Below are 27,452 nucleotides of genomic sequence, written 5' to 3'. Positions count from 1 at the left end.
GAAGCAAGAACAGTGAAGCAGGAGGGGAAAATAGGATATTCCCTCACACACCTGAGGAGAGTGGGCCCCTTTCCCTTGCTGGTTTACCGACTGGGGCTACCAGCTTCGTCTGGAAACTTTCCCCTGGGGGGCACCTTGATCACACCCCTCTCCTGGCTTTCACCAATGACTCTCAGGAGTTCACAGCCAGAGGTGCCAATCTGGAGCCATCCTCCTCATGAGATAAGGCCAGTCCTTCCAACACTGGAGAAGACAAAAGATAACGTCAGCTCAAAAACCAGGGCATGGGATTTCTCAGTGCCTCAGAAGCTCAGTTCCGCTCAGGTTCCTCACAGCCCGGTATGGCCTCAAGTCGGCCCCTCCCTTCCCAATCTTGTGCTCTTTACACCTGATGTGGTCATTCACATTCCTCCCCTGCCAGTGTCCATCCGTCCTCCTTCCCAGACATCCCTGCAGATCCCACTGTGACAGCATCCTGGACCATTACATGATGAGCTCAGGGGAAGGCTAGGTCCCTAAGGATGCTGTACAGAGAGCTGGACAGGCATGGTGGAGGTTCTAGTTAGCATCTGCCCCTGCTGTCAAGAGAAGGACACCTGCCTCTCCCAGCATATGAAGGGAGAAACCTCCTTGTCTAAGAGGCGGTGCCTGGGAATTTAGGCATCACAGGATCACTCTTAAATCAAAAACGGATTTAGCAGGTCCCCAGTGATTCAGCAGGGATGGAACAATTTAATAATTTTCTTGGCTACTGCCTCCCATTCAGCCTGCACCTCCCTACCCTCATCCTCACCCCTGCTTGCCTTGAGTCACAAGCCAGGCTTCTTGTCTTTGGGGTGAGGGGCAATACCACACCCATTTCTGGACAGTGGGGTTTTCTATTTTAATGTTTTACCAGCAATTCTTTGGCCATGGTAGGACAGTGTCTGAGACAGGATGGAAAAAAGTTGCCATTGGCCTGGTGGAGTCTACACAGTTTTGATCCTTGTCTCATATCCAGGATTACAAATGAGATTCAAGAATCATGCTGAGGTCCAATGAGGGCGCCTGAGGAGACAGGGCTGCCCCTGCCTCTACCCCTTCCCCACTCAGGGCTGGCAGAGGCCTCCATGAAGGAGTATAGTCACAGTTTCTCCAACCCTACTCTGCAATGGGAATTCCTGCTCGTCTAGGAGGGAGGCATCCTCCCGCTTGCAGAGAACACTGCTGCTGGTTTCTGAAATGGGCAGCCTGACCGCACCCTTGGAGAAGGCGGGACAGGACAGGGGCTCTGCCGCTCTGTGGGGTCCTGGGAGGAAGTGTCATGTGTGTAAGTGGTTTGGGAGGACTTCCTCACTCTGGGTTCCTTCTGTGCTCTGGGCCCAGCCCTGCTGCAGCTTGGCTTCCTGCTCCCTGCTGTCCTGGCCTTTTTTAGACATCTCCTGCCTTTGCCTTGTTGTGTTACAAAGCTTCAAGAGAAGAGATCCAGGAACCATTTGCCCCGAAGTCCTTGGAGAAACTGGGGCTGAGAGAGCAAAGGAAACATGGTCCAGACCTTGGGGAAGGGGCATCAGGATGGATCCACAGCAGTCTGGACTTCTGTGTTCTTCTCATCTGCTAGCTGCACCCAGCTTCCCCCTTCCCTTCTTGAATGAAAACCGCCTCATCAGACAGCTGCATGGGCTTGGAAAAGAGCCTTTCTTGATAGGCGCCACAATAACTGACAGAAGAAAGGCCCTGGAACCAACAGAGTGGCTGTCAACATCCCCTCCCGGCCAGCAGGCCTTCCATTGCCACTCCCGACTGCCCAGGGTTTCAATGTCCCACCCATGCCGTCCCCTGCACTTCACGATTCCCAAGATTGTTCCCAGGTGTTCACACCCAAACCACGAGGCAGGGACTTGACAGTGTCTCCCTGAGGTGCACCCCCTTCCTGAATACCTCTAGGCAGGGACCTGACTGCCTCTGCCACTCCATTCATTGCCTCTTGTTGGCTCTGTCAACTGCTGAGAACCATCATGGGCACCTGCATCTCTCAGTAAACCCCCTTTTCTGGGACCTCCTCCGGTGATGCTGCAGGAGAACCATGGACTTCAAGAGCCAAGGCCTCTTTGGGTTTTTTGGTGGCTTCTGGTTTCTAGCAGGTCCCAGACACCTTCTCGAGAAAGCTGCCTGTTCTGGGGGTGTGACAATGCTTGCCCATAGGCGCCAGAGCCTTGAAGACATAGCTCTGCTGAAGAACTCAAAAGCCCACAAAAGTGTAGTGTGGCTTGATCCACCACCAACAGTCAAGAGTGCTCTTAGCAACCAAAACACTTGCCCCATGTAGCTAGACTCTGGTTAGCCTCTCAAACAAGCTCCCATGAGTTGGTTTCCCTGACCTTGTCTGACCCCAATCCCCCTTGACAGCCTATGCATATGCCTTAATTCTACCATATGTCACATGATAGACCTATCTGTCCCTCTGCCTTTCCCTGAGTATGCATGGGCTGCATGTATACACACACACACACACACACACCACTTGCTTTCACATGCATGGTCAAACACACATGAATACAAACATGCACAATTTATGCCTGTTTACCCACACATGCATATATCACACATAGGTGTCACGCATATGAACATGTTTACATAGGGACACTCACATTTATGCATCAGTACGTCAGCAAAGAATAAAGATGATAGCCCCACATACATCGGAATCTCCACCACATACTTGGCCCTGCTATTAGGAGCCCCAATCCCTTTTCTTCTGTCCCATGTCTCTTCCAGGTGCTCACAACTATTACCACCTGTATGGCTCATAATCTGGGATCTGACTCCTCATCCTCTCATGGAGCTGAATATAGTGGTAGAGAGGACAGATACAAAATGGATACACCAATGGGACTTCCTGGGCCACCTGATTCACAGTCTTTCTTTGGGGGCTACTGTTTGCTGCCTGTGTGGTTGTCTCTGTTCATCTCCTGGCAGTACTCTGCACCCTGGGTGCCCTCTGGCCATGGCCAGGAAGGGAGCAGGCTCTGCAGACAGGACAGATGGGGAACATTCTCAAAGCTGAACAGAACTAGACATCTCCTGCCCACCAGACAGTCTTTGCCAGTGTGTGTGTGCTAGGCAGGGCACCTATGAGACCATTCACGTTCATGCTTTATCTCCTCGGGTATTGTGGAACTGTGAGCCAGATGGAATACTAGCGATGGGAGGAAGAGCGAGCACGGCCAGTCCCTGCCCCATTGCCTTGGACACCCCTCCCCCATCTAAGCATTCTATTCATGTGAAGCCAACATTCCGGGAGCCCACCGGCCCAGCAAGATCATCTCACACAGGCGATTACTGTCTCATCTAATGAGAAAACGATGACACGGCCCCCTGTTGTAAGCCCCGCCCCCTGTCCAGCCCCCAGAGCCACACAAATTCTTCCTGCTTTGTGGTATTGCTCTGCTACTGTGGCCCACCAGGTCACTTTCCAGGGACTCCCTGGACACACTGGGACATGTCGTCTCATGATCCAGGAATGGTCCACTCAGTCCTTTCTGAGTGCCCTCGTGGCTTAGGATGGATGGAAACCCAAACCCTGGTCTGCAAGTTGCAGAGAGCCCACACTCATAAGAAAGATTGGAGAGCCCAGGGCACAGTCAGATAGGCTGGTTGGTGAGGCAGAAGTCTTAGAGGCCTTCCTGGAGGAGGCAGGGTTTGAACCATGGATGCTTTGGAACTGAAGGGGTATAAATACATTATCAGATGAGAAATCCCCTTGGTAAGTCCTGTCCCCTGACTGACGTATCTTCCCTTCCCAGGCAGCCTACCCCACCTCAGGGTAGCTCTGAACGGCCCTTTTGATTCTTTCCTAGTTGCTCAGCCATCTGGTGCAGGGATGTGCTTCAAGGCCGTGGTCCAAGTGTGTTCTTCACCTCCACAGAGCAACAACTCTTCAGAGCAGAACGGGGAGTCAAGGGTCTGTCTTTCCACGTTGCAGCTTCCCAGGGGGCCTCTCCAGGTCTCTAGAGCTGGTTGCCCTCTCCTAGTAGAGCTCCCAAGCCTGGCATGATAACACGGTGCCCCTGCCTGTTACCAAGGAAGGCCCAGAACCCCAGAGGGTGCCCAGTGACTCCTGACCTGAGGCATATGACCACCACCTGCCTCATCTCTCAAAAACTGCCATGTAGAGTGCTCTGTGTACAGACAGCCCCACGGTCCTTGGAACCAGACCCTGCCAGAGCAAAGTCAAAGAGTCAGTCAAAGCCAGGCTGAGCTTTCAGGTGGGTTAGACCTGAGGGTGACGAAGTCACAGACGACAGAGAGGAAGTCTATCGGGCATTCCTGTATGGACCTTTTGCATCTAGAAGCCTCTGTCTAAGGAGTCCCCCACGCCTCAGTTTTTCACAGGAACAGGTGAGTCTCTGATGTCTAAGTCCAACTGGGACCCACTCCCAGGGATGCTAATTGGTTCGGAGTTATATCATGAACGGTAAGGGGCTGAATTGTCAAGACTCCTAAACACAGCCAGCCGTTTACCGTGTCAGCGAATGAATACAACCGATGGTTACTTCCACCTGAGCTGATATAGGTTGCAAGAATGCAAAGAACCATTCACTAGTTCCTACCTTGAGATAACTAATGCAGCTGCTTGCTATCGGTAGAAAGTATTTTCCCTGATTCTGGCTGCCAGTGAGTTGACTAAACATATCTTATAGTCAGAGTCTTGAAGAGCGGACTGTGAACAGCTGGGTGTGCTATGGGAAGGACTCAGGCTCAGTGTGGTAATATTACGCAAAATCTCTTGCCCAGAGACATGGTTTGGATATAATAACATAGCGTCCCTGGTGCCCCTCCTGGGAGCAAACTGACATTCGTACCCAGGGAAACATCTTCAGGCTGCACACTGGCTTGGACACCAGCCAGCCGAGCATCCCTGCCAACAGACAAGATGGCAAGTAGATCTGTGATGTTCCACCATGTAGCCCTGCAGGGCATGAGTGAGGGCAGCTGAGTCTCGGGGCTAAGGACAGGAAGTGACAACAGGGGTCTGTGGGCGGCAGAAAAACCCCACCTCTCCTTAGCCATCAGGAACGGTTTCCTGGAGGAAGGAATATGGCATATAGATTTGTTTATATCAAGGAAGGGAGGTGGTGTAAGGAGAGGAGAGTCCAAGCAGAAGAAGGGAAAGGGTGGCTTTTTAGTCACGCCAGGCACATACATGGTTCCCATGAGGCGTCTTTGCTTTAGCTGGGTTTGACTTTAAGACACGGACCGGTAGGATGGGATGGGATATCTCCTGCCATCCCCAGTTCCTGCGGTGTGAATCTGTCTTCTTTCCCCTATTTGAACTCGGAGCAGTGGACACCTCAGCAAACCCTTTCTCCACTACGTACAGATAATGAGGCCTGAGCCGGTCGGGGATCACCCTGCTGGAGATGAGGACGTGGGAGTGGAAAAGCTAAAGCTCTGCAGGAAGGAGCCCTACTCCTCCCACCTGGCCAGTGGAGGGCGAGCAGAGTTGAGCCAGGACCTCGCACAGTCAGCCCTCGGAAGGTAAGCATGAGCACAGGGTGGCAGGATGGAGAAAGACCTCAGCAGCGCCCCTGCTAGGAGGCCATGAGGAAGTACTGTCCAGCCCCCATTTCCCACTCTTAAACAGGACCCAGCTGTCCTTGGAACACACCCACCTTCCCCGCCTCCCTTGTGAAAGCAGCTTTCGGGACCCTGATGATTTTCCAGAAAAGGAAACAGGAGATGGGAGATGGTCAGACGTGCAAACCCACACTGTGTGCGTTATGGCCAGGAAGAAGGGAAGGGCTTAGCATTTTCTGCAAAGTCTTACAAAAATTTGGGAGAGATAGGAAACAGGTTTACAGGTGCCTAGGCTGAGGTTTACAGGTGCCCACCTTAGCTAGCTGGCTTCCTTTGGGGTCTGTGGGCTGCTGACCTGTCGCTCCTCGTGCTGCTCATCTTGGGGAGAGGGCTGAATTGAATTTCCCACACAATAGGGCCTGGGTGTGGAATCAGGACACCCAGATACACAAGCTCTCAGAGCCTCAGGAAACCAGGGGAGATAAGAGGGGGGGGGTGCTGCAGGAAACTCCACCCACACTCAGTCATGGGGGTGCTCTGGAGCCCCCACTGCTTCTCCACAGAGCAGCCGAACAAGGAGGGAGGATGAACATCCCCAGACTCAGTTTCTGTATCTGTCCCCAGGATCGCTGAGGCTGTACCCCGGAGCTTGTAACAGTAGCCTCCGTTCTCATTCTCAGAAGTGGTCACTGCTGAGGAGAGAGGCCCAGCTTCAGGGCCGATCATCTAGTCCATTTTCAAAACCAGAGGCCAAAGCCTGGAACAGGGAGAACCAAACAAAAAAAGTAGGCATTTCTCCATGTGGCCCAGGAGAAGTCACAGGTGCCAAAGGGAAAAGGATATGCCGTTTGGGAGGGGACTCTGGGGATGATGGGGTCAGCATCATCCAGGATTCAACGTGCATGAGGTCCACCCAGTTTCATTCTTCCACACATCCCCTATGGCCACACGTGCATCCCAGGCCTTCTATCCAGCTCACAAGAGCAAGGCCAACCATTCCTGGGCACTTATAATTGCTAGCTATACCCTAAGCCCTCTATGGAGTATCAGACCAGAGGGGCAAGTGTGTGCTACCATTATTGCCATCACAAGAGTAGAGAAACTGAGGCACAGAGTCATTTTACTTACTTGCGTGTTCCTTCGTTTGTGTTTTGAGGCAGGCTCACATAGAGTAGGCTGACCTTGTATTTGCTTTGTGGCCAAGGACAACCTTGAACTTTTGATCCTCCTTCCTCTACCTTCCAAATGTTGGGCTTCCAGGACTGGATTTAAGGCTTTGTATATGATAGACACACACTTTACGATTTGAGCTATACCCCAACTGGTTCTTTTGTGACACAAATGGGAGAAGGAGCTAAGACCTAAACCAAACAAATTCCAAGTTCAAAATCATTAACACTCCAGTATCCCAACTCCCTACTTTGTCTGAGAGCACAAAACCCATGATTGGTGCCCCCCAAACCCAGGACGACAGCAGCAGGAGAAGACAGACTTGGGCCTTTGACCCATGGGTCTAGAAGAGCTCTTAGAGCCTGACACCAGACAAGGACACCAGAGTTCCATCCTGGGGCTGGAAGTATGACATCTGATGGAAGCTCCTGGTCCTTGGGAGTTGAACATTTTCCACAGTGGCCTCTGAAATACCAAATGGCCATATAGGGGTACCAGACCTACAGAACATAGATAGGGACACCAAGTCTCCCCATGGGAAGAGCCCTGCCCAAGGATACCAAGGGACTGAGAACTATCCTGCCAGGCTGGCTGTACTCTACAATACTACAATGCTAGCCTATAGAGCCAAGCAGTTCTTGCCAGCTGGCCCAAGGTCACCTACAGTAAGGGAAACAATGGGCAGCAGGTCCAGTCATGGCCAGCATCTGAACAAAGGCTTGGCACCTCCCCGAGCTAAGGCCCCTCCTTCATGGTTTGCCAAGGCAGGCGAGTAGCAGAAACCTTCATCCGAGGCTGGGAAGTTTTAGACTGTTCCTGGGAGAACTGTGGCTGTCAGCACAGGAAACAGAGGGGGTAGCAAGCTCTTCTTGGCAAGAATTAGGGGGTGACAGCAGGACTTGAATCCAGGACACGGCCCCATACACCTAGTTCCTCATTCTCTCCTACCTTGTCCTTTAACCCCCGTTCTAAAGTTGGCCTATTGTCCCCATTGTTGACATCTGTCTTCTGAACACAGTTTGGAGCCACCACTGCCCTAAAGCCTGCTGTGGCTCCCCAGTACTCACACTCAAACCCCACAATCTATTCAAAGTCCTTTTTGTTTCCATTCTGACATCTTTAACCTTTCCATCACCCCTAGATTCCCCAGGCCCCTCCCATCTGGTATCTACGACCCAAGAGTGTCCTCTGTGCCCCTGTCCCACCCACACCCCAGAGCATCCTCTGTGCTCTTGTCTGCTCAAACCCCTGAGCGTCCTCTGTGCCCCTGTCCCACCCACACCCCAGAGCATCCTCTGTGCTCTTGTATGCCCAAACCCCTGAGCGTCCTCTGTGCCCCTGTCCCATCCACACCCCCAGAGCATCCTCTGTGTCCTGCTCCCCTACACCCTGAGCATCCTCTGTGCCCTGCTCCCCCACACTTTGAGCATTCTTTGCATCTCATCACCACCTTTTCCCTACGAACTAGCTTTTACTCCTTCTCCCCTCAGGAAGCCTCTCTCTGCTCCATCCAGAGTCATCCAAGAAGGAATTGGGCTCAGGAATGTGTAGGGCAGGGGGCAGGAGATGAACAGTGAGCTACCCTTCCTAGGACAAAGTTCCCATGCACAGCAGTGCCTGTTTACACACTGTCCCCATGTAATTATTAATCATGCCCAGGTTCTTCCTGTTCTGGGGCAGGAAGGGGTGGAGCAGAGCAGGGCAGGGCAGAGCTTAAGGATGGTATTGAACCCAAGTGTCTCAAGTGCCCTGAAAGTGAGCAGGTCACTGGGAGGTGGCTACACATTGTGCTTATCACCAAGTACTCCAAGGCTTCCTAGAGAGAGTGGCATTTGTCAGACTTCACAGACTCCAAAGGACCAAAAAAAAAAAAAAGTACCAGATAAACACCCAGGATCACTCTTATCAAAGGGGCCACAGGAAAGGCGCCAGGTTTAATCTCAGAACCACACCCTGAACCAACGGTTTAGGTGCCCAGCCCAATGTTCAATGACAGGCTGTTGGTGGAGACAGGATGGGGGGAGTGACAGCGCAGGGTTTCTCAAAGCCGGCAGCTGTAACCTTCAGCTGGATCAGTACCTGGGGAAAGAAGGGTGGGCCCTGAGTCCAGGGAGAGGGGAAGTAGCATGATGTATTAGATGCAGGACGGCACATGGTTTGTGTGTACAGGTGCATCTGTAGTCAAGGAGAACCTGTTTACCAGGAGCCCTGCAGGGTCTGCAGAGGTGGCAAAAAAGTCAAGAGCATCATGAGAATCCCTTGAGGGCTTCCCAAGGGAGGACTGTGGAGCCGACCCACATGACAGCGGGACTTGGGAACTGGAGGGCAGGAACCAGTCATACCAAGGAACACAAAGGAAGGTTTCAAGTACTGACAAACTCATGGGGAATCTGCTGCTGTGACTTCAGGTGGATAAGCAAACTGGACCCCCACCCTTCCCACACCCCCACCCCCGGCCCAAGAACCGCCTGGTGGTCTGGACTCCAAGAGCCTGCCACAAAAAAAAAAAGTCTCTCAGTTTCCCCATCTGCAGAGGCAAAGAAGGTCTTTAGGGACTCTCTTGGAGAAAGGTGCAGAATGGGTACTTGTGAGGCTGGGGGCAGGAGAGAGAGCATGATCAGAGAGGTTACCTGCAAGCTATGGCCGCCACTGAGCCCTCTCTGTGACCACTGGGGCTACCTGAAGCTCAGATCGCTGCCCAACACAAAAGCCCTGGCCGTATTACTCCTGGCTACGCCATTTACCCACCAACCCCCATCCTGCAGTGTGCATGAAGCAATCTCCATTATCACACATGCTTGGCATTTTTGCCTGATAATCACACCTCCCACAGCCCTGTAAGGATTAGGACATGATTAGGGGGGGAGGAAAAACTCTTTCGGGTGGAGCCAAATACCTGCCAAAAGATTTGGCAGCCCAATTTGATTGCCTCCTATAACTCTGAGGATCGTCTGAGCGTTTGGTGGATGTGTTAGGGTCCTGCACAGGGCTCACAGGACATTACCATCTTACCCACGCATGCACTCGCTCCTGTGCTGCCTTCCCACCAGCAGCCCCCTGTCACATGCAGGGAAAGAGACCTAGCACAGAACGCTAAGCCAATCTCCTTTACCAGGAAAGTGCCCCGCCCTGGTCCCAGGTAGGGTCTTCATCTGTTCTCTGCTCCTGACTGTTGTAGAATATTAGCTGAAGATGTGTTAAAACATTTGTTTTTGCTGTGAACATCTTTTTAATGATGCAAAGATGTGTTGCATTCTTTCATGTTTCAATTGTTTAACTCTGTGAAGCTATGTTACTTTGCCTGTCTAAAACACCTGATTGGTCTAATAAAAAGCTGAATGGCCAATAGCAAGGCAGAAGAAAGTATTGGTGGGGCTGGCAGTCAGAGAGAATAAAAAGGGGAAATCTTGGAAGAGAAGATCAAAGGGTGAAAAAATAAGGGGCCAGCCACCTTGGAATAAGAAGGAAAGAAAAGATATACAGAAATGGAGAAAGGTAAAAGCCCAGAGGCTTAAGGTAGACAGGATAATTAAAGTTAAGAAAAGCCAGCTAGAAATAAGCCAAGGTAAGGACAGGCATTCAAAAATAGGAATAAGACTCTTGTGTATGTATTTATTTAGGAGCTTGGTTGTGGGCCCCTCAAAGAGCAAAGAGTAAAAATACAAACAACACTCTCTGTTCACACACAATGAGGCAGACAGACATTGTGACGGTCTGTCTGCTCACACTGTACCCTCCATCTGGAATGATCATTCATTTAATTTTTCACAGGTGCTGTAAGGCCCAGGGTAGAAGCTTTTTTGTCCACTGGAGAACCTGGCAAGAAGTATCAATCGAGCCCTTACAACGTGCTGGAACCTTAAGTGCTTTGGTGTGTGAACTTGCTTCATCTTAGCTAGAATCCTTGTGGCTGCTGTCTCACATACAGGACACCAAAGTTCAGCAAGCTGATGTCAAGTGCTCAGGGCTACATATGGGTCAGGTGGATGCCGGGGCAGCATCTTCCTCCCAGAGCTACAAGGTGAGTTCCTTTGTAGCCCTCCGTACTTCATGAAAACCACAAGCTCTATGGCAGAGCATTTCGGACTGGAACTGGTCCATCCATTTAGAATGCAGATGTCGGTGGAGCGGGGCTGGGATGGAGCCTGGATGAGAAACTCCCAGCAGTGCTGCTGCTCTGAAGACCACTGAGTAGTAAAGCTGGCACTCAGAACAGGGAAAAGTCCCCCATTGTCGCTGCTGCTTAGCAGAGCTGAGGGCACATGGCAACTAGGTCTCCTCACTCTTAGCAGACTGGAGGCTCTGATGCTCATTGGCCACTGATGGTCCCATCCCTGTGACACAGACACACTGGGGACGATCAGGCCAAGTCTGAATGCCCCCTTACCTTAGGACATCTCTAAGCCCCAGCCTAGTACTGACCCCTAGGAACTCCTGCTGTCCTGGACCCTGCTCTGTGTGGCACTCTATGGGAATAGACCCTGTGTCTTACCAAGACAGCCATCCTTACCCTTCCGGCCATGACTGAAGGTGGGCAGTTTGGGTGTTGCAGTTAGCAAGGGTGTCTTTGTATAGAGGCATCAGGCCTTAGGACAATTCCTTGAAAGCCTGCTGTGAACTGCAGAGTTATGTCTCCAACTAGAACAACAGAGATAGAATTATGGACCCTTAACACACACGTGTGTGAGTATTAAAATTTTAATACAGGTTGGAAGAAGGCTATGAGCCACAGAAGCCTACCCACTTGATCCCTAGAAAACAATGTGCCCAAATGGACAATGCCCACTTGTGATGGAAGGAATGACCGCTGAGTCACCCAGGGAAGAGTTATGGAAAAGCTGAGGCACTGAGCATATGGCCAGAGCTGATCCAGTATAAACATGCAAAGACATATGGGGCTTCATCTGGCTCCCAAGCGGAGTTCAGAGAAAAGACTCGGGTGTTACACAAAGGGGATGGGGAGACGTTGTCCCCCACAGGAGAGCTGTCCCACCCTAATCAGTGGGCAGGGACACACACACACACACACACACACACACGCACGCACGCACGCACGCACGCACGCACGCACGCACGCACGCACGTGCGCCCAGCATAAGACATCCTGAGAAACGAAGGGTCCAGACTTATCTGTGTGTCCACTGGAGACAAACAGTAGCCTCTAGGATCCCTCTTTTCTGGAGGAGCCTTCAAACTACACCCCTAGAAAACAAGCCCATGTAGACAACACTCACTTGTGATGAGGCAGAGCCTCATGCGTTTTGTTCCTACAGCGCTGAGAGGGTAACTGAGAATGTTTTCTGGCTTCAAAGCCTGGGAGTGGTGGTACCTGGCTCTGCCCACCTTCCCCTCCAGGGCATCACTGGAGTATCTGCATCTGGGCTCCTAGAAAAGCAAGCTCTGTACTTTGTTGGGTTAACCTTCTGCAGCAATGCTGGGAATTGTTTGTTTTCTCTTGCGCTGCCAAAGAGCCCCTGGCAAGGAGACTAAGTGGGTTTCATTGAAAAGATACTTTTCCTCCCCAGGCCGATAAACAAGGCCACTGCAGGGAAACCAACTTCCTCAGCCAGGCACTCTGCAGCCGCCCATCCCTGGCCAAGGAAAACAAATGCATAAACATTTCAAGGAGATATAGGAAGCATTTCTACTGGGAACCTGCTGTGAATGGTCACTAAAGTTTACACAGCAAGCCCCAAGGGAGCCCTGGTGGAGGACACAGCCACCCCCGCCCTCCCATTCTCCTATGGCATGGTTGGCTCCTCCCTGTTCCTCCAAAGATCTGCAGTTAGGACACAGCATGTGCCTGAGCCACTGGAACATAACACAGCCTTTGTAGGTGTCCCACCGAACCCCCAACTTTGTAAAGGAGGGTGTCTTTTTACAGTAGAGGACACAGCCCTAGAGATGCTAGGCTCCTAAGCCCCATGGTGACAGATGGTTGTCGTGAAGCAGCTACAACTCCTGTATGTGTCTCCTGATTCCTGTGCGCAAGGGCACTCACATGCAGGGCACCTTGTGTAAGGCACTTGGTGGCCCCTGAGCTAGGGGTGGAAGCTCCTGCAGACTCTCTCATTATTTTGGCCCTAGTTTCTTACCTGGATAGGCATATGGCAGGGATTTTGAGGGCTGGAGCTTTCCCTCTAGGTCCCTCCTGTGAACGGCTACAAGTGGCCCTAGCTCTGGCTTTGCTCCAGACCCTCCCTCCCGTAGCTCTTCCCTAGGCTCCTAGCTGCTGTCTCTCACTCCTTGATGAAAGCCATAGGATACACACCAACATAGCAAGTGAAGTTCAGAGCATACCGTTTTCCCATCCAACCGTCTCCTCATTCTGCACTGTGAGTACTTCCGGAGCCCTGCCCACTTAATACTGGCAGTCAGTTCTCCCCATGGCCACAAGGAAGTCTACACTTCATCCCTCTGCTTGTCCCCAACTTCTTTGCTCACATTCATGGCCAAGCTCCCTGGGAAGCTTTCTATCCGTGCCCATTCCAGCCTTCAATGAGGCATACCCCATCCTTATATGGCCTCACAAGAGAAGCAGATAGCCTTGGCTTGGGCTTTCTAGGAACTGGGCTTCTCTTGGACAATAGACTATGTAGCATGTATCTTACACTATGCTGCTCCTACAGAAAACACAGAGACCAGGGGATCTAGACAAGGACATCCCCAAGTCTAAGGCTTGTCCTCAGATCTTGGCTAAGCGACACTTTGCCCCCTGGGAGGGGCTCCTCCTCCCTGTCCCACCTTAGTCATGGTTGGAGCAGACCTGTGCTCCCCTCGCACCAATGAACCACAAAGTCTTGGTCCTGGTCACAGGCTTGACTTTTGCTTTATGGAAGCTGTAGCAACAAGTGTCCAATACCCCCAAGGCCAACCACACCAGAGGCCTTGGAGAGAGGCAGAGTCTTTGATGGCTTTCCTGTCTTTGGCAGTCACAGATGTATTGGGAGGAAACCTCACTGGTGCACCAGGCCCCACCACGGTCCTTCATGGAAGAAACTGGAGGTTCCACATGCCTCTGTGGCCATGCAAACTCAGGCAGGAGGACTCCTCTAAGAGATCAGACCCTAAGACGTGGGGTCCAGGGGTTATCCCAATGATGAGTGCTGAAGCCATGGAGCTTGATGTATCCAAGGGTCACAGGATGGGGTCTGAGCCATTCCAGTTCACCGATGCCCCCTTCCATCTATGAAGAGAGTGACAGGACAGTGTTAGAGCTGCAGGGGCTCGGGAAGGAGGCTTTGAGGCTCCAACCTGCCCAGTAGTTTTTCACACTCTCACCCAACCCAAACACCCATATGGCATGTAGAACAGACACCCAGAATGCGGTAACAACAGGGAAGACAGAGGAGACAGGCAATTTGTCCATTTGTGCTACAGCTGACTGTTCCTGGTGCCGGCACTACAGCTTTCTAAGGATTTATCTCATCCAAGTAAGTCCAGACCCAGTTCTTGTCCAGCAGTGCCTAACAACGGCCCTTAATGGGCACCTGTTAGGGTTGGGGAAACAGATATTCTGGGGGTCCGAGGTCCAGGAGAGGAGCCAGAAAGGCAGGGAGAAAGGTGCAGAGGAGGTTGGAGAGCTGAAAACAAACAGGGCATTTCTCCTTGTGTCACAGGAGCAACTGAGGGCTGTGAGTTCCTCAGAAACAACATTGGCTTTGAAACCTGATTTACAAAGTTTAAGACATACAAGTAGGTAAATGGTGGTATCTCACATCCAACGGGACAGTTGTTGTAGGTGAGATGAGGGCATTTCCTAACACCTGATGCTAATGCATAGAATTGATTTTTCAAACAATTGATGGGAATCATTTTGCAGCAAATGGAGAACCTATGCAAATCTACCACTGGGGTAGTCTGCCTACATATGGGTCCTAAGACAATATTAGAATATGGGTGTTGCCAGGCAGCACTATAGGGCAGAGCAGGAGACCAGGGCTTAACAATATTTCAGTGTACGAAGATTATTAGAGAGGTGCCCAACATCATGTTTTCAAATCCAGAGGTCAAGTCAAAATCCTAACTGCCACAGACAACGGAAAAAGAGAAGCTGTACTTGTTTTAATTTAGTGACTCTCTGTGAAAGCCTAAATTGGGAGCTTCAGCAAGAGAAAAAACAGGTTCACTCCCAGTCACACTGCAGTACTGCCCAGCCGAATGATCGGGAGCCGGAGGCCCTATCCACAGACATATGACTGGAGTCTGAAATGCCCCCCACAGGCTTATGGTTTGAATTCTTGGTGGTGCCATTTTGGGAGGCTGTAGAACCTTCCAGAAGTGAGGTCTCTGGTAGTAAGTCTCTGGGGATGATACCCAGCCCCTGGCTCCTGTCAGACCCAGTTTTCTGGTCCTACCATGATGTGAAAATCCTCCGTAATGTGATCCTTCCATTAAAACCAACTGCTTTGTCATACATGCCCTCCCCACCCAGAAGGGCTGAACCCCCAAACCATGAACCTCTATGTTGTTTCTGTTAGATACTGTGGTTACAACATTATGATCACAACTAAAACACAATGGTTTCCCACCCACAGATTCAACCATCTGTAGATCTAGAAATAGTAGCAACAAAAATGCACCCTCCCACAAGCCAAGAAACTAACCTGTACTAAACACACACAGCCTGACTTTTCTTGTCATTATTCTGCAAACCATATAGTATAACGTGTTTACATATTAGATATTATAAGTACCCAGAGACTAAACTACACAGAAAGATGTGTGGGCCATTTGCAAACACTATGCTATTTTATAGAAGAGATTTAAGCAGTCTCAGATTTTATATCATCAGGTGGTCCTGAAACCTCCCCATTTTTATGGGGTGACATCCTGGACCCAATGTTCCTTGCTCTTAGTAGCCCATCCTTTAACTCAACTCCCACTTCCTTCCTCAGAGGCTTCTCTTTGTCCTCTCCAGCTCTCTGCACTGCTGCCTCAGTATCTCTAGTTTTTAGGCTGAAAATTACACTGCTCCAGAGGTAGCAGGAGTCATACTCACTCTGTCTTCTAAGTCCCTTTCCTACAGGTTAAAGCAGCCTCTTGGCAGATGTATACACTGTATTTCCCCTGTTTCATCTTTTCTGTTTTACACCATCCCATTTCCCATCAAAGAAACAGATTTCTTGTCATTTGGAAAATAACAACAACAACAAATCTTACTTAGTTACAACTGTGCCTCTTTCTCCCATAGAACCCTCCAGTGTGGAAGACAGAAGCCGCACACAGGCACAGACAACAACTAACATACCTTCTAGCCCCACCAGGGCACACCAGGGACAAGATATACTTCCCAAACCACTGACGATGTGAGAATGTCATGTGCAAGACAGAACACTGCCCTAATGTACTCTAGTGAATGTTCCAGAAAAACAAACAAACAAACAAAAAACCCAAACCAGTCTACTTTAAAGGCAATAGGTAGGTAGGGAAAGCCAGCTTAGGCATAAATACTATTTTGATGAACTGCTCCTAAAATTCTGTGTTCTCTCTGGTGTCATTTGGTGGCACCCAGCAACACTGAAAGAGCTCACCCCAATAGGGCCATGCAGCTTTCCAGGAGTCGATCCTTCACTGCCTGTAGGAGAGGCATTTGGTTCTGTTTTGGTCACAGTACTCAGAAACAACTGCAAAAGGAGGTCTTTACAGAACCAGTGCTGGGAGAATCACCCTTGTAGGATTCAGACTAACCTGTGCTGGAAACAAATGCCAATGCACTCTCACATTCCTCATTGCCTGCATCTTTCCTCATCATCAATGGGAGAATCCCAAGGGTCGGTCTCTTAGTCTAGGAAATGGGGGAGAACTGGGTAGCTCAGTGATCTCTGTTGCTCTAGACCAATTCCTAAGCATCTTATATGTCAGGTAGAGCCAGGAGACTCTTATGAGGTTTGGTCACTTAGATAGAACACACCCACTTTGAAGGAGGGCACCCACACTGTAGTATTCCACTGTCTGAGTGGTAGACTTGGCCACAGCGCTGGTGGACAACTTGACAGAACCTAGATAAACTGACAGTTATATGAGGAATCTTCTGTTGGTAAGATTTGGGGGTTGGAATCTCATGAAGTCCCAGGGGAGTCAGCATAGGTCTATGAGCAAGAGAAATGGCCCCGCCATGATTGGCACAGTGAGCAGGTATGGGTGGAAAGGTGAGGTGCTGGGCCCAGGTTCTGAAAGGCAGGTTGATCTACTGCAGATACTGAGTTACTAATGATTCAGTGCTCTGTTACAATATAATGCTATTTGAAATCTATAGTTATCTCTTCCTGATCACCTTTGTAGTTCGGAAAATACCCCATTAAAAATCCTTTTATATAGTCCTAGTAAGATTTGCATATAAGCATCAAAGTCTTGGGTACCAAGAACACATCTTAGGGGCCTGAAGAGATGGCTCAGTGGGCGAGAGCACTGGGTACTCTTCTGGAGGTCCTGGGTTCAATTTCCAGTACTCACATGGTAGCTCCCAACTGTCTATAACTGTAGCCCCATGGGATCTGATGCCTTCTTTTGGTGTACAAATGTACATATAGACAAAATAACCATATGAATACACATCTTAAATACAGATTCCCAACTAATGACAGAAAGGAGGTACAATGGAGAGTGACAGATCTGCCCTCAGCCTGGTCCCCAAGGTCTAGACTGCCATGCTCTTCATATCCACTCAACCCCCAGACTCTGCCTTCCCCATGGACAGGCAAACCTAAGCTCTCCCAAGGGCTCCCGACAGACAAAATGGGGTTTGGCTTCAGTGCAGGACGAGTCACATTCACCTGTCACTGAACATCTGTGTCACATCAGTCATGGTGCCTCATTGGCACACTGCTAGGACTACAGTTGGTTTTGAAGTCATTCACAAGGAAACCAGCCCTCCCATCCCAGCCAGAGCAAAAGCACTTTGCTCTGGTATGAGAAATCAGAGCCATCTGAAATGAGGAAAGGGCTGAGCAGGACAGTGGCCCTGCATGGTCTAGAGGAAGACGAGCTTTGACAACGCTGCCGCAGCAACAAAGGACTGCAGAGAAGTGAGCAGGAGAGATGGAGAGGTGTCTGAATGTGCCGCAGGAGTCAGTGGCCAGGCCGCCATCAGCAGTAGCTCAGGAGGCAGACACACAGTTACACTTCAAGGCAGCGTGGCACTGAGTAACTCTGGTGCGGGAGAGGCTCTGTTCCCTGTGGGACATTTTGTGCCCTTCCCCTGACTATAAATGCTGAAAGTGTCTCAAGACCACGAAATCATCCCAAAGGTGAAAAACCACCCTACCAAGGACCACCGAATTAGTAGTTGAGTTTTGAGCTCAAAGTCAATAGCAACATCACAGAGAGGACCATGACATGCAAATAGCCTCTCTCCAGCCTCAGGGCAATCACGACCTCATAGTCAGCTCCAGCCTGAACTGATCCAGACCATGGCCAAACCGGATGGACTACACATAGGAAAGAGCCCACATGAGGCAGCCTCAAAAGGCAGGCGGACCTGGTTCACTGCTCAGACTGCTGAAGACACACCCGGGTCCTTTTGCTGGCCTTGCTCTTCCAGACAGCCTGTGCGCAAGTTTCTGTCCCTTGGGCCATCCCGAATTAGACGTGGTTCTAGAGCTAGCCCTGCAAGCTCCCTGCCACCTGTGGCCTTGGCCAATCCTCCTCCTGGTTCACTCAACCATCTCTAGGCTCAGATCCTTGCAGAAGAGATCTGGCTTGGAGGTGGCTCTCAGCACTTGTGCTAGGCTCAGGAAAGAGGCTGATATCACCTGTCGCCTAGAGTTCTGAGGTATGGGGCCACTCCTCCACCCCAGCTCTCCTCTTATACATTTATTCTGGAACCCACTCCTCTCTCCCCCAGACCCACACACGGAAATCCAGGTCTTTATTCACTCTTTACACTGTCCTGTACTCAACTCCGTGCCTTCTCCCCCATTCAATCCTTGTCCTGCCTGTCTGGCCCTACATGTTCAGGGAATTCTTCTGTGGTTCTGCTTTGTAACTTACAGCAGCTTGGCAAAGAGGGCAGGCGGATGGGCAGAACTGAGTTCAGGAGGACAAACCAGACAGGCATCTGTGACAAGCCAGGGCAGAGTGTGGCTGACAGACAGCAGGATGCCAAGGAGAGCTCCTTCAGTGGCTAAGCGGTACCGTGAATGGGGATACCACGCAAGGGCGTCAGCAGGAGGAGAGTGGGGTACACAGGTGGGCAGGGCATCTCTGAGGGAGGCGGGTGCTCTCCCAACCCTCAGAGACACTGGCCCTGGCAGGAACCAGTTTGCATCTCTTGTCTGAGTCTCCAAACAGAAACATCTGGGCCCTAGCTCCAGGCCCGGTTATGAGCTCTTTCCTCTCCTCTCTGGCTTGGTGACAACTGTTTCATTTTTCTCTCACTCCAGTGAGGATGGAGGCCTGGGAGAGGTCAGTGTGTGCTGTTAGAAATGACCCCCAAAGAGTCTGGTTTGGCTGATGTAGTTTCAGAACAAGGGGGGGGGGGCAAGAGACGAACCCCGACATTCCTGATACAGCAAAGACAACAAGAGAGTCTGTGGGGCTGAGATGTGCATCACACCAAAGAGGAGGAACAGCACAGAGGCCTGGTGATGTTTCTAATTAGGGTGCTCTTCTCTGAAGGCAGAGCCCAGAGTCAGAGCTTGTGCAATGCCTCCGTGACAACAAAGCCAGGTGGCAGGAAATCACACTGCTCAGTGACCCACCACTGGGCTGGGACAGTGAGAGTCTAAGCCTCTGTGGATTTGAAGTGACTGGGAAATCTATACCTCCCCATCTATAAAGGAGAGGGCTAGATTGAGGGCTGTCTCCTGTGGACTAAGCCCATCACCAGATGGCCAGATGCGTGGTAGGTATATCCTATAGGGTGGGTCATGCTTCCTGCGGGGCAGCAAGACTAGGCTTAAGGAGAAGGGATCATCTTCCCCTGGGTTTGATCAGGGTGGATTCTGAACTTAGCTTCCATTTGATTGAACTCCCTGAGCATGGGAACAAGTCTTATCCTGCTAAAGAATCGAGACCAGGGCTTCCACGGGAGCTGGCATGACGAGAAGGAAACTGCACCTCCCCACTAGGTGCTCCAGCTGCCACTCTTCTCATGCATGGACAGGATGATTTTGAACACTTGGCTGCATCTCACCAGGCATTTGAAATCTGACTCTGGTTTTGGCAGTGGCCCTAGAATGGGCTACGGCACCACGTGTAGCCTAAGGCAGGTCTACAGGCAGCAGGATTTGCCCCCTCACCCCAACCCCATAGCCAAGACCATGCCAGCAGGTCCTCACAGTGACCTCAGAGGCCACTTTCCCAAGTTCTTCCTTTGAGCTGCTTGAGAATCTGCAGCAAGAACAAAACACAAAGTCTTTGTGTAATTCAATCCCTTGGACTAAGATTCCTGGCCTGCTGTTTCCCATTACAGCGGCATGTTATCTGGTGAATCGAGGGGACAGGGACCGGACCATTCCACTCTTCACTCACCCACTCAGCCTTCTGGCAATAATTCTGGGAAAAACTCTGGGAAAGAGCTCCCATGGTAGCTGGCCAGGTAGACCCACCATGGTGAATGTAGTGAGAAAGTAGAGCAGGCAAAACCTGGTGTTAGGAGTGAGTTCCCTGACCTCCGGTTATCGTTCAGACTTGGAACCTCCCTTGGTAAGCAACATACAAAGGCAGATGGACACAGATGGGGCTGGGGAAAGCCCTTACCCATCATTAAACAGCACTTCTCAAAAGTAGTTCTAGGGCCACAGTTAAGAGTGCTTGCTGAGCAATAATGAGGACCAGAGTTCAAAACCCAGCACCAGGTAATAAGTCAGGTACCCCACATTTGTCTGTAGCTCCAGGCGCAATGGGAGTATTGCTAGGGCTTGCTGGCCTCTAGACTATCCAAAAAAACACGAGCTCCAAATTCAACAAAAGATCCTGCCTCAATGAAATTTGGCATGGGGGGCACTCCAACCCAGCTCTCCTCTTATGTATCTACTCTGGGACCCACTCCTCGTTCCCCCAGACCCACACATGGAAACCCAGGTCTTTTTCATTTTCTTAAATGGTCCTAGGGCTGTAGTACCAGTAGCAGCTAGGAACTGTATTGACTTCACATCCTCAGGCCTCCTTACCACAGAGGCCCAGGTTGGCCTGGAGAGTTCAGTTCTAACATATTCTTCAAGGAAGCTGATGTCTACAAGCCTAAGGACCTAAACTACAGGGCAAGACTCCCCAGTGAGTAATCCAGAATTCACATGGCTTCCTCTAGCCTTCCTTTAGCTGGATGGGGTCTGGGGCCCGGTGTCCCTAACTCTGTATGCTATAAAATGGTGATATTTCTCTCTGTGACAAATAATGGAAAGCACTTCTGAAGATGCCAGGGTTCTGTCTGACTACGCCCAGGACAGAACGCAGAATTGAGGGCAGGGAAAGCCAGGCTCCACCGGCCAATCAAGCTGCTCTCCAGCTCCCCTCATTAGGCATCATTGGGGAAGAATGGGTTAGGCGTGGGTCAGAGACAAAAGCACCAACAGAAGAGGTGCAAGCCCAACCTATATGATTCTGAACTGAGCTCCGTGGCAGCCATCTCAGTGCAAAAGGCTACCTCACGGTAGGCCAAAACCCTTAGCCATTCTCAAACAACTGCCCAACAGGCGGAGCTCAGGAAGCCCAGTCAAGGCTCGGGCTGCTTGGCCAATCAGGAACAATTTATTGTCAAAAGAGGGCAGTGAAGAGAGTAAGGGTTACTATTGGTGGGAAGGGTACGAAGAGAAGATATAAAGGAACATTCCAGTGGTCTGGCAGGGTCGAGGCTGTGCCTGGAGGGCAGTTGGGGCCCTTCTCTTTCAGAAAGGTCACCCTGTGGCCTCCTATACTAGCCTGTACGGAATGCCAAGGCCAGGGTCACCTCCTATCCCCTTCAAAGCCCTTCACTCATCACCTTGAATGAGTGGCCCTTTGTACTTGAAAGGACAGCGACCTGCATGTGCCCCTAATCCTCTGATGAAAACAGCCAGCCTATGACCCCACAGGAATGCTGTATCCCTGTGGGGGAGGGCAGGGAACTGGCACAATGCCCATGTGCCTGTAGCCCTCCCACTTCCTCTTCCTGATGCTTCCAGGGTGCCAAGGCAGTCCCTGCGATCTTCCTCATCCCTGCTCAAAGGCTTGCCTGCAAGGGGCAGCGCGCATGGACTCCAGGTATGCAGTGTGTATCTCAGGTGGTCAGAATGTCAGGACCAGGCAGTGACTCTGGCCCCAGGCACTTCCAAGTCAGGGAAAGAGAATCCTCTTGAGACAGAGCCTGTCATGAGTGCCAAGGATGGCGACGGTGAAAGCTAATGCTAGAAAGCTATCCATGTGGGCTCCAAGCTGCCATTGTCCCCACTTCACAGACGACAGAAGTCCAGTGTATCACAGCCAGCCTGCAGCCTGGCTCCAGAACTCATGCTCAGAACCACAATGACCGGCACTACATCCCTTGAAAAGCAACCAGAACCCTGTCGTCTCCCTCCCAAGATGCTCCTCACTGCTTCCCTACTACACGCCAAGGTCTCCCAGTCATGACTACAGAGTCTGAGAAGAGCTGGCTAAGTGAGCCAGAGGGTTTACCAACAGCAGCCCACAGCCTCTGCAGAGCACAGCCCTAGCTTGGGCACAACAAAATGCTTAGGAAGAAAGGAATGATCTTTCCCAAAGCTAGCCTGGGTGGCAACCTTCCCTGAATGCAGAGTCTGGATGAGGTGCCAAGGACCTACCCAGTGCCTTGGAGACAGAACAACTCTTTCAGTGTTCAGACTGGCTATATCACACTGATGGATAGGTACTGCTGTTGCTGGCAGTCACCCCCCACCACCACATCTGGCCATCCCATCCCCTCCCTCCACACCTGGCCATCCATGCCCTCTTCCCTTTTTATTCTATTTTCCAGCTCCTGCAAAGTAAGCAAACTAACCCTTGGCCCATGGAGACACCTGCCTAAGTATAAGCCCCCTACCCAGTGTCTTATCAGCTGTTTGTCTTTGTGTCCACAGGCCTAATGTCTCCAACCAATTCACACATTAGAGGTAGCCCCACTCACTTGGTTCTGATACAGAGCTCAAGGGGAGGGACAAGGTCGCCGCAGCTGTCCTCTGGGGTGGTCTTGGTGGTATCTAGGGAGGAGGGAGAAAAAAAGCACACATCTCATTTCAGGTTATGCACTCACCCTGAGGCTAGTACAGGCAACTCCAGGGGGACCACTCAACCCTTTGAGTATCAAGCACTCATTTCCATCTTAACTGGATCCACACTGGCCTCACACCTACAGCCTCCACCAAACCCATGGCCTCCTTTAGTTACCACAATATTTTTTTTCCTGAAAACACATGTGGTCTCATTATTCCTCTGCTCTAAAACCTTCCATGACATCCTACTTCCTTAAAAGCAAATCCAAGCCTACCAGGAAAGCTCACAGGACACCTGCGTATGGTCTTAACTTCACCTTCCCCCTTTCCTTGAGTGCTCAAGGTCCATCCACGGCCCTCTTTTGCAGGATGGCCAGACTAGCATCACTCTCTGGCCCCCATGAGTATCCCAAGAAGGCATGCGAAGGCTGGTTCTGGAGCACCTGGAGGCTCCCTGAAAAGACAGGTTAGGGTGTCTCACCAACAGTCAGCCGAATCTCCTCCTGCTGGTTGGCCAAGCCATCGTAGTAATACAGGTCAAAGAGTCGCTCCGTCCTCCAGTCAGACAAGAGCTCTGACTGGAGGCTGAAGAGGATGCTAAAGTGGCTCTCGCTGCACACCACCCAGATGGGGAACCTGGGAGTCTTCAGGAAGCAGCCGACCTGGAAGAGGGCAAGACCTGAAGCAATGTGCTGACCACCCGAGTTGAGCTGACTTCTGAGAGATGCTTGGTGTGATGCTAGTAACCTCTCCTGCTGCCCAGACCCACCTTCTAGAGGTGGCCACCTCACAAGATTCTCAGGGAATTCACACATAGCATTGCTTCCAGGTGGCATCCATGCCACAGCACACAGTCCTCTAGCCCTCTCTTCTCCTCCCGTCTCTCCCACACGTCACTCATGTGTGCTTCAGCCATGGCCTCCTAACTGATTCTTGCTCTACTCATCAGAGTTACTAAGCTCGCAAATTCCTGGGCCTTCCCATTCTTTGTCCTCCCTTGGGAGAACTGTATCACCCCAACTACTCAGTCAGTGAGCAGGCATCCCTACCTCCTTCTGGTTCTCAGGGACATGTCACTGAGCAATTGCTCCTCAATCACAGCACCTTTTGCCTTGTGACACCAACACATGCGTCCTACCAAGAGCCTGCCCAATGTGTGAGCAAATAGTTGAAAAAATGAAGGCCCTCAGGACTAACACTGGGCTACAACTAGAATTGTGCATTGAAGACAGATAGGATTGAGGCCTCTGGGGAGCCAGGAGGGAAGGGTATGGGTGAGCAGTCTATGGTGTCAGGGTGAACATCTGAGAAATTCAGGGTGCAGTGGGCTGTTTGGTGAGGAAGCCCGGAGGATGAGGCCAGGGCAGCAAAATCTCTATGCAAGTCCCCAGCCAGAGACTCTCATGGCTGGCTAAGGATGCATGGGAACAAACCAGAGACCCCAGCACATTGGCACACCGCTTCCTGCAGAGATATCCTATTTATGACCCCTTAGGTAGGCCAGCCGCTACACACTCTTTATGAGTGCCCCAGGTGGCACCTGCCAGTGCTAGTTTATTCAGCTATGCCCAGCTGGTCCCACCTAATCCGCAGCCTCCCCCGGGAGAGGCTGCTACTCAGGTGTTTACAGCCTCTGTTGTGGATTAAGGAAAGAATGGGAGCTATTTTTCCAATGAGGAGAAGGGCATGCTTGCTCTAGGGCCCACCACAGAATAGTGAGGCAGCTCCCACCTCAGGGGTAATGCTGGAGGTACCTGGGACAGAGAGGTATTCTTGGCATGTCCTCCATGAAGGACTCGCCTATTAAAGTTGAGAGCAGGGGACCATGTTGACCAAGTGCTCAGCCCTGTGTGACATTGAAGCTAACTCTCTCTGCTCAGCTGTATGTGTCACCCAAATGGACTGCAAGCTTTCTCCTTCCGCCTCCTGCCTGACCCTACAATAAGCTTAGCTTCTTTCTGTGCTCTAAAGAGGTTTTTCTTGAGAAGCACGGCCTGGGACTGTACTCACTCACAACAGGCAAGGAAGGAGCCTCAAGCCAGCCACGGGAAGGCCTGGGCGCCATCAGCTCCTGAATTTTCCAAACGAGGAACAGAGGGCAACTTGCCATTTATAAACAACAGTCAAAAGATTAAGAGCAAAACACTGCCCAGAGGCCTTAGAAATGAGTGGACTCATTCACAAGCCTTTTCCACTAGGAGATATTTTCCAGAGAAACTTCCTTAGGGGTCTTGGGCAACTGGGCGTGCCATTCCCTTAGTGCAGGCCAGGCTCTCTCCTGGGGGCCACACTGCACTATCACAAGATGCTTTTGTTTATCTTTATTGTTCTGAACTTTTAAACTTATTTTTAGTGTTGAGGAATAAACTCGGGCTACTGTGGTGAACCTGTGCCCTGCCACCGAGCCATACTCCTAGTTCCTGAGATTTTATGTTAAAGCCATTCAAGTTTTTCCCCATCAGTGAGGAATCAATCTACACTATGAGTTTTGACAAGCACTGTCTAAGTCAGTAAGAGTGGCCTGATACTGAGCATGAAAGGGCAGCTTTTGAGTTACAAATGTGCTATAGGATGTACTACTCTCAGGAGGACAGCTTCCAGAGTCAGCATTTGGAGGTCAAGGATCGTGTCTTTTCATTTCTATAGCATGCCAAGTTTCCCTCCACCAGCTTTCATGCCTCCTTGTGGATCTGATTAACAAACAAGGAAGCTGATGATGCATGCCTTGACTGCTAGTGTGACGTGAGCAATTTTTCATGTACTTATTTGCCAAATGACTGGTAGATGTCTAGATTTTTATCCAACAACCAATTGCTACAATAATCTTTGGGTTTTTGATGTTTTTATTTTATGGGTTTATTTTTAGTTTTGGGGTTTTTTTCGAGGGGGAGTTGCTTATATGGTAGTATTGTTGTGAGACAGGGTCTCTATATGTAGCCCAGGCTAGCCTTAATTTCTAGATCCTCCTGAGTGCTGGAATTACAGGCACATATTACAAGCCTAGGTCTCCTGTAACATTTTATATTAAGTGAACTAACCTTTCTCCATTAATTTGAAATCTAGAGCGTGTGTGTGTGTGTGTGTGTGTGTGTGTGTGTGTGTGTGTGCGCGCGCACACACACACACGCACATGCGCGCACGCATATGTGTGATTCTATTTATGGCAATTTTTTAAATTGATCCATTTGTCTATTCCTATGCATTATGTTTTCATCACTATAGTCTTCACTGTATGTATCGGGGACTGCAAATTCCATTATATATGTCAAAACTGTCTGGCTCTTCCTAAGCACTTTCTCTTTCTTAGATAAACTGTTAGGAAAATAAAACAACCCTTTGGGCCAAGTGGTGGTGGTACACACCTTTAATCTCAGCACTCAGGAGGCAGAGTCAGGCAGGCAGATGTCTGTGAGTTCGTGGTCAGCCTGGTCTACACAGTGAGTTCCAGGACAGCCAGATACACGGAGAAACTCTGTCTCAAAATAAAAAACAAACAAAAAAACTGTTGGGATTTTTTTCCCCTTGAAGTGCTGGGGTTTTAATTTAGTACAGTGGTTTCCAACCTTCCTAATGCTACAACGTTTTAATACAGTTCCTCATTTTGTGGTGACCCCCCAACCATAAAATTATTTTCCTTGTACTTCATAACTGTAATTTTGCTACTGTTACGAATTTTAATATAAGTATGTGATACACTGAATATCTGTTATGCGACCCCCAAAGAGGTCATGGGTTGAAAACCACTGATCTAGTATCTTGATCATGTTAGGCAATACTCAGTCTTCTTTGTAAACTTTCAAAAGATGACTTATGATTTCAGTTGACTTACATTTATTTCTGAATAGGTCACTGCATACACATATCAAGTTTTAGGGGTGTTTTAAATTTTTCTTAAGCATTAAGTCATTTTGTACATGTGTGTGAGGACATATAGGTAAAGGTCAGACAACAACTTAGGGAACTCATTACTTTCCTCCCATCACGTGGGTTCTGGGGTTTGAACACAGGTCATCAGGCCTGGCGGCAATCGCTTTTACCTGCTGAGCCTTCTTGCTGCTTCTCAGGGGGGTGTTTTTAAAATCTGAATCTTAGTCTCTTGCACAAGTAGTGAATGGCCCAAGCCAGTATGGACTGCCATATTCAAGCACTTGTTCTCAAGGATCAGCACTTGACCACAAGCAGAAGTACCTGCCTGTCTATAATGGTGACACTCATTTGATGTGATTATACTTTATCCTCAGCAGCTCAACAGATGACAGGGACACAGTGCTGAAGAAAAAGACATCATTCAAGACAGCAGAGAGTAACCAGTCAAACAAGTCTAAATGTGCTGCCTGTCACCACCATTTCACATCACCAAGAACAGGCCAAGTGACCAAGTCTAACTAGCACAGCGCACTGTCTTCTCAGAAGCACTGAAATGTGAGGAAAATTCTATCCTAAGGCAATAAAATATGATGCTCAAATCAAGGGAAGGTCCACGAAGGAATCAGGTGCTTGGATGGAGGATGACAAGGTGAGGAGCAGAGCTCTCTGGCTAGACAGATAACAGAGCTGACATAGACTTCCCTTTCA

At 50.3% G+C, this 27,452-nt stretch overlaps 1 protein-coding gene across 1 annotated transcript in view; it reads right to left on the bottom strand.

Annotated features, from left to right (window-relative positions):
* Positions 1 to 11,411: 11,411 nt before the first annotated feature.
* Positions 11,412 to 27,452, bottom strand: part of Mindy4 (MINDY lysine 48 deubiquitinase 4) — a 108,880-nt gene continuing 92,839 nt past the window's right edge. Inside the window, exons 16-18 of the mRNA XM_040737608.1 lie at positions 23,359 to 23,539; positions 22,793 to 22,865; positions 11,412 to 13,915 (exon numbers count right to left, since the gene is read on the bottom strand). Coding sequence (XP_040593542.1) covers positions 13,867 to 13,915; positions 22,793 to 22,865; positions 23,359 to 23,539 — 303 coding nt within the window. The 3' untranslated portion in view covers positions 11,412 to 13,866. The remainder of the gene's footprint in view (positions 13,916 to 22,792; positions 22,866 to 23,358; positions 23,540 to 27,452) is intronic.

The sequence above is a fragment of the Mesocricetus auratus genome, unplaced genomic scaffold (assembly GCF_017639785.1).
Source record: "Mesocricetus auratus isolate SY011 unplaced genomic scaffold, BCM_Maur_2.0 Super-Scaffold_100676, whole genome shotgun sequence".
Lineage (NCBI taxonomy): Eukaryota > Metazoa > Chordata > Mammalia > Rodentia > Cricetidae > Mesocricetus > Mesocricetus auratus.
This window is presented reverse-complemented; position numbering and strand designations above follow the sequence as displayed.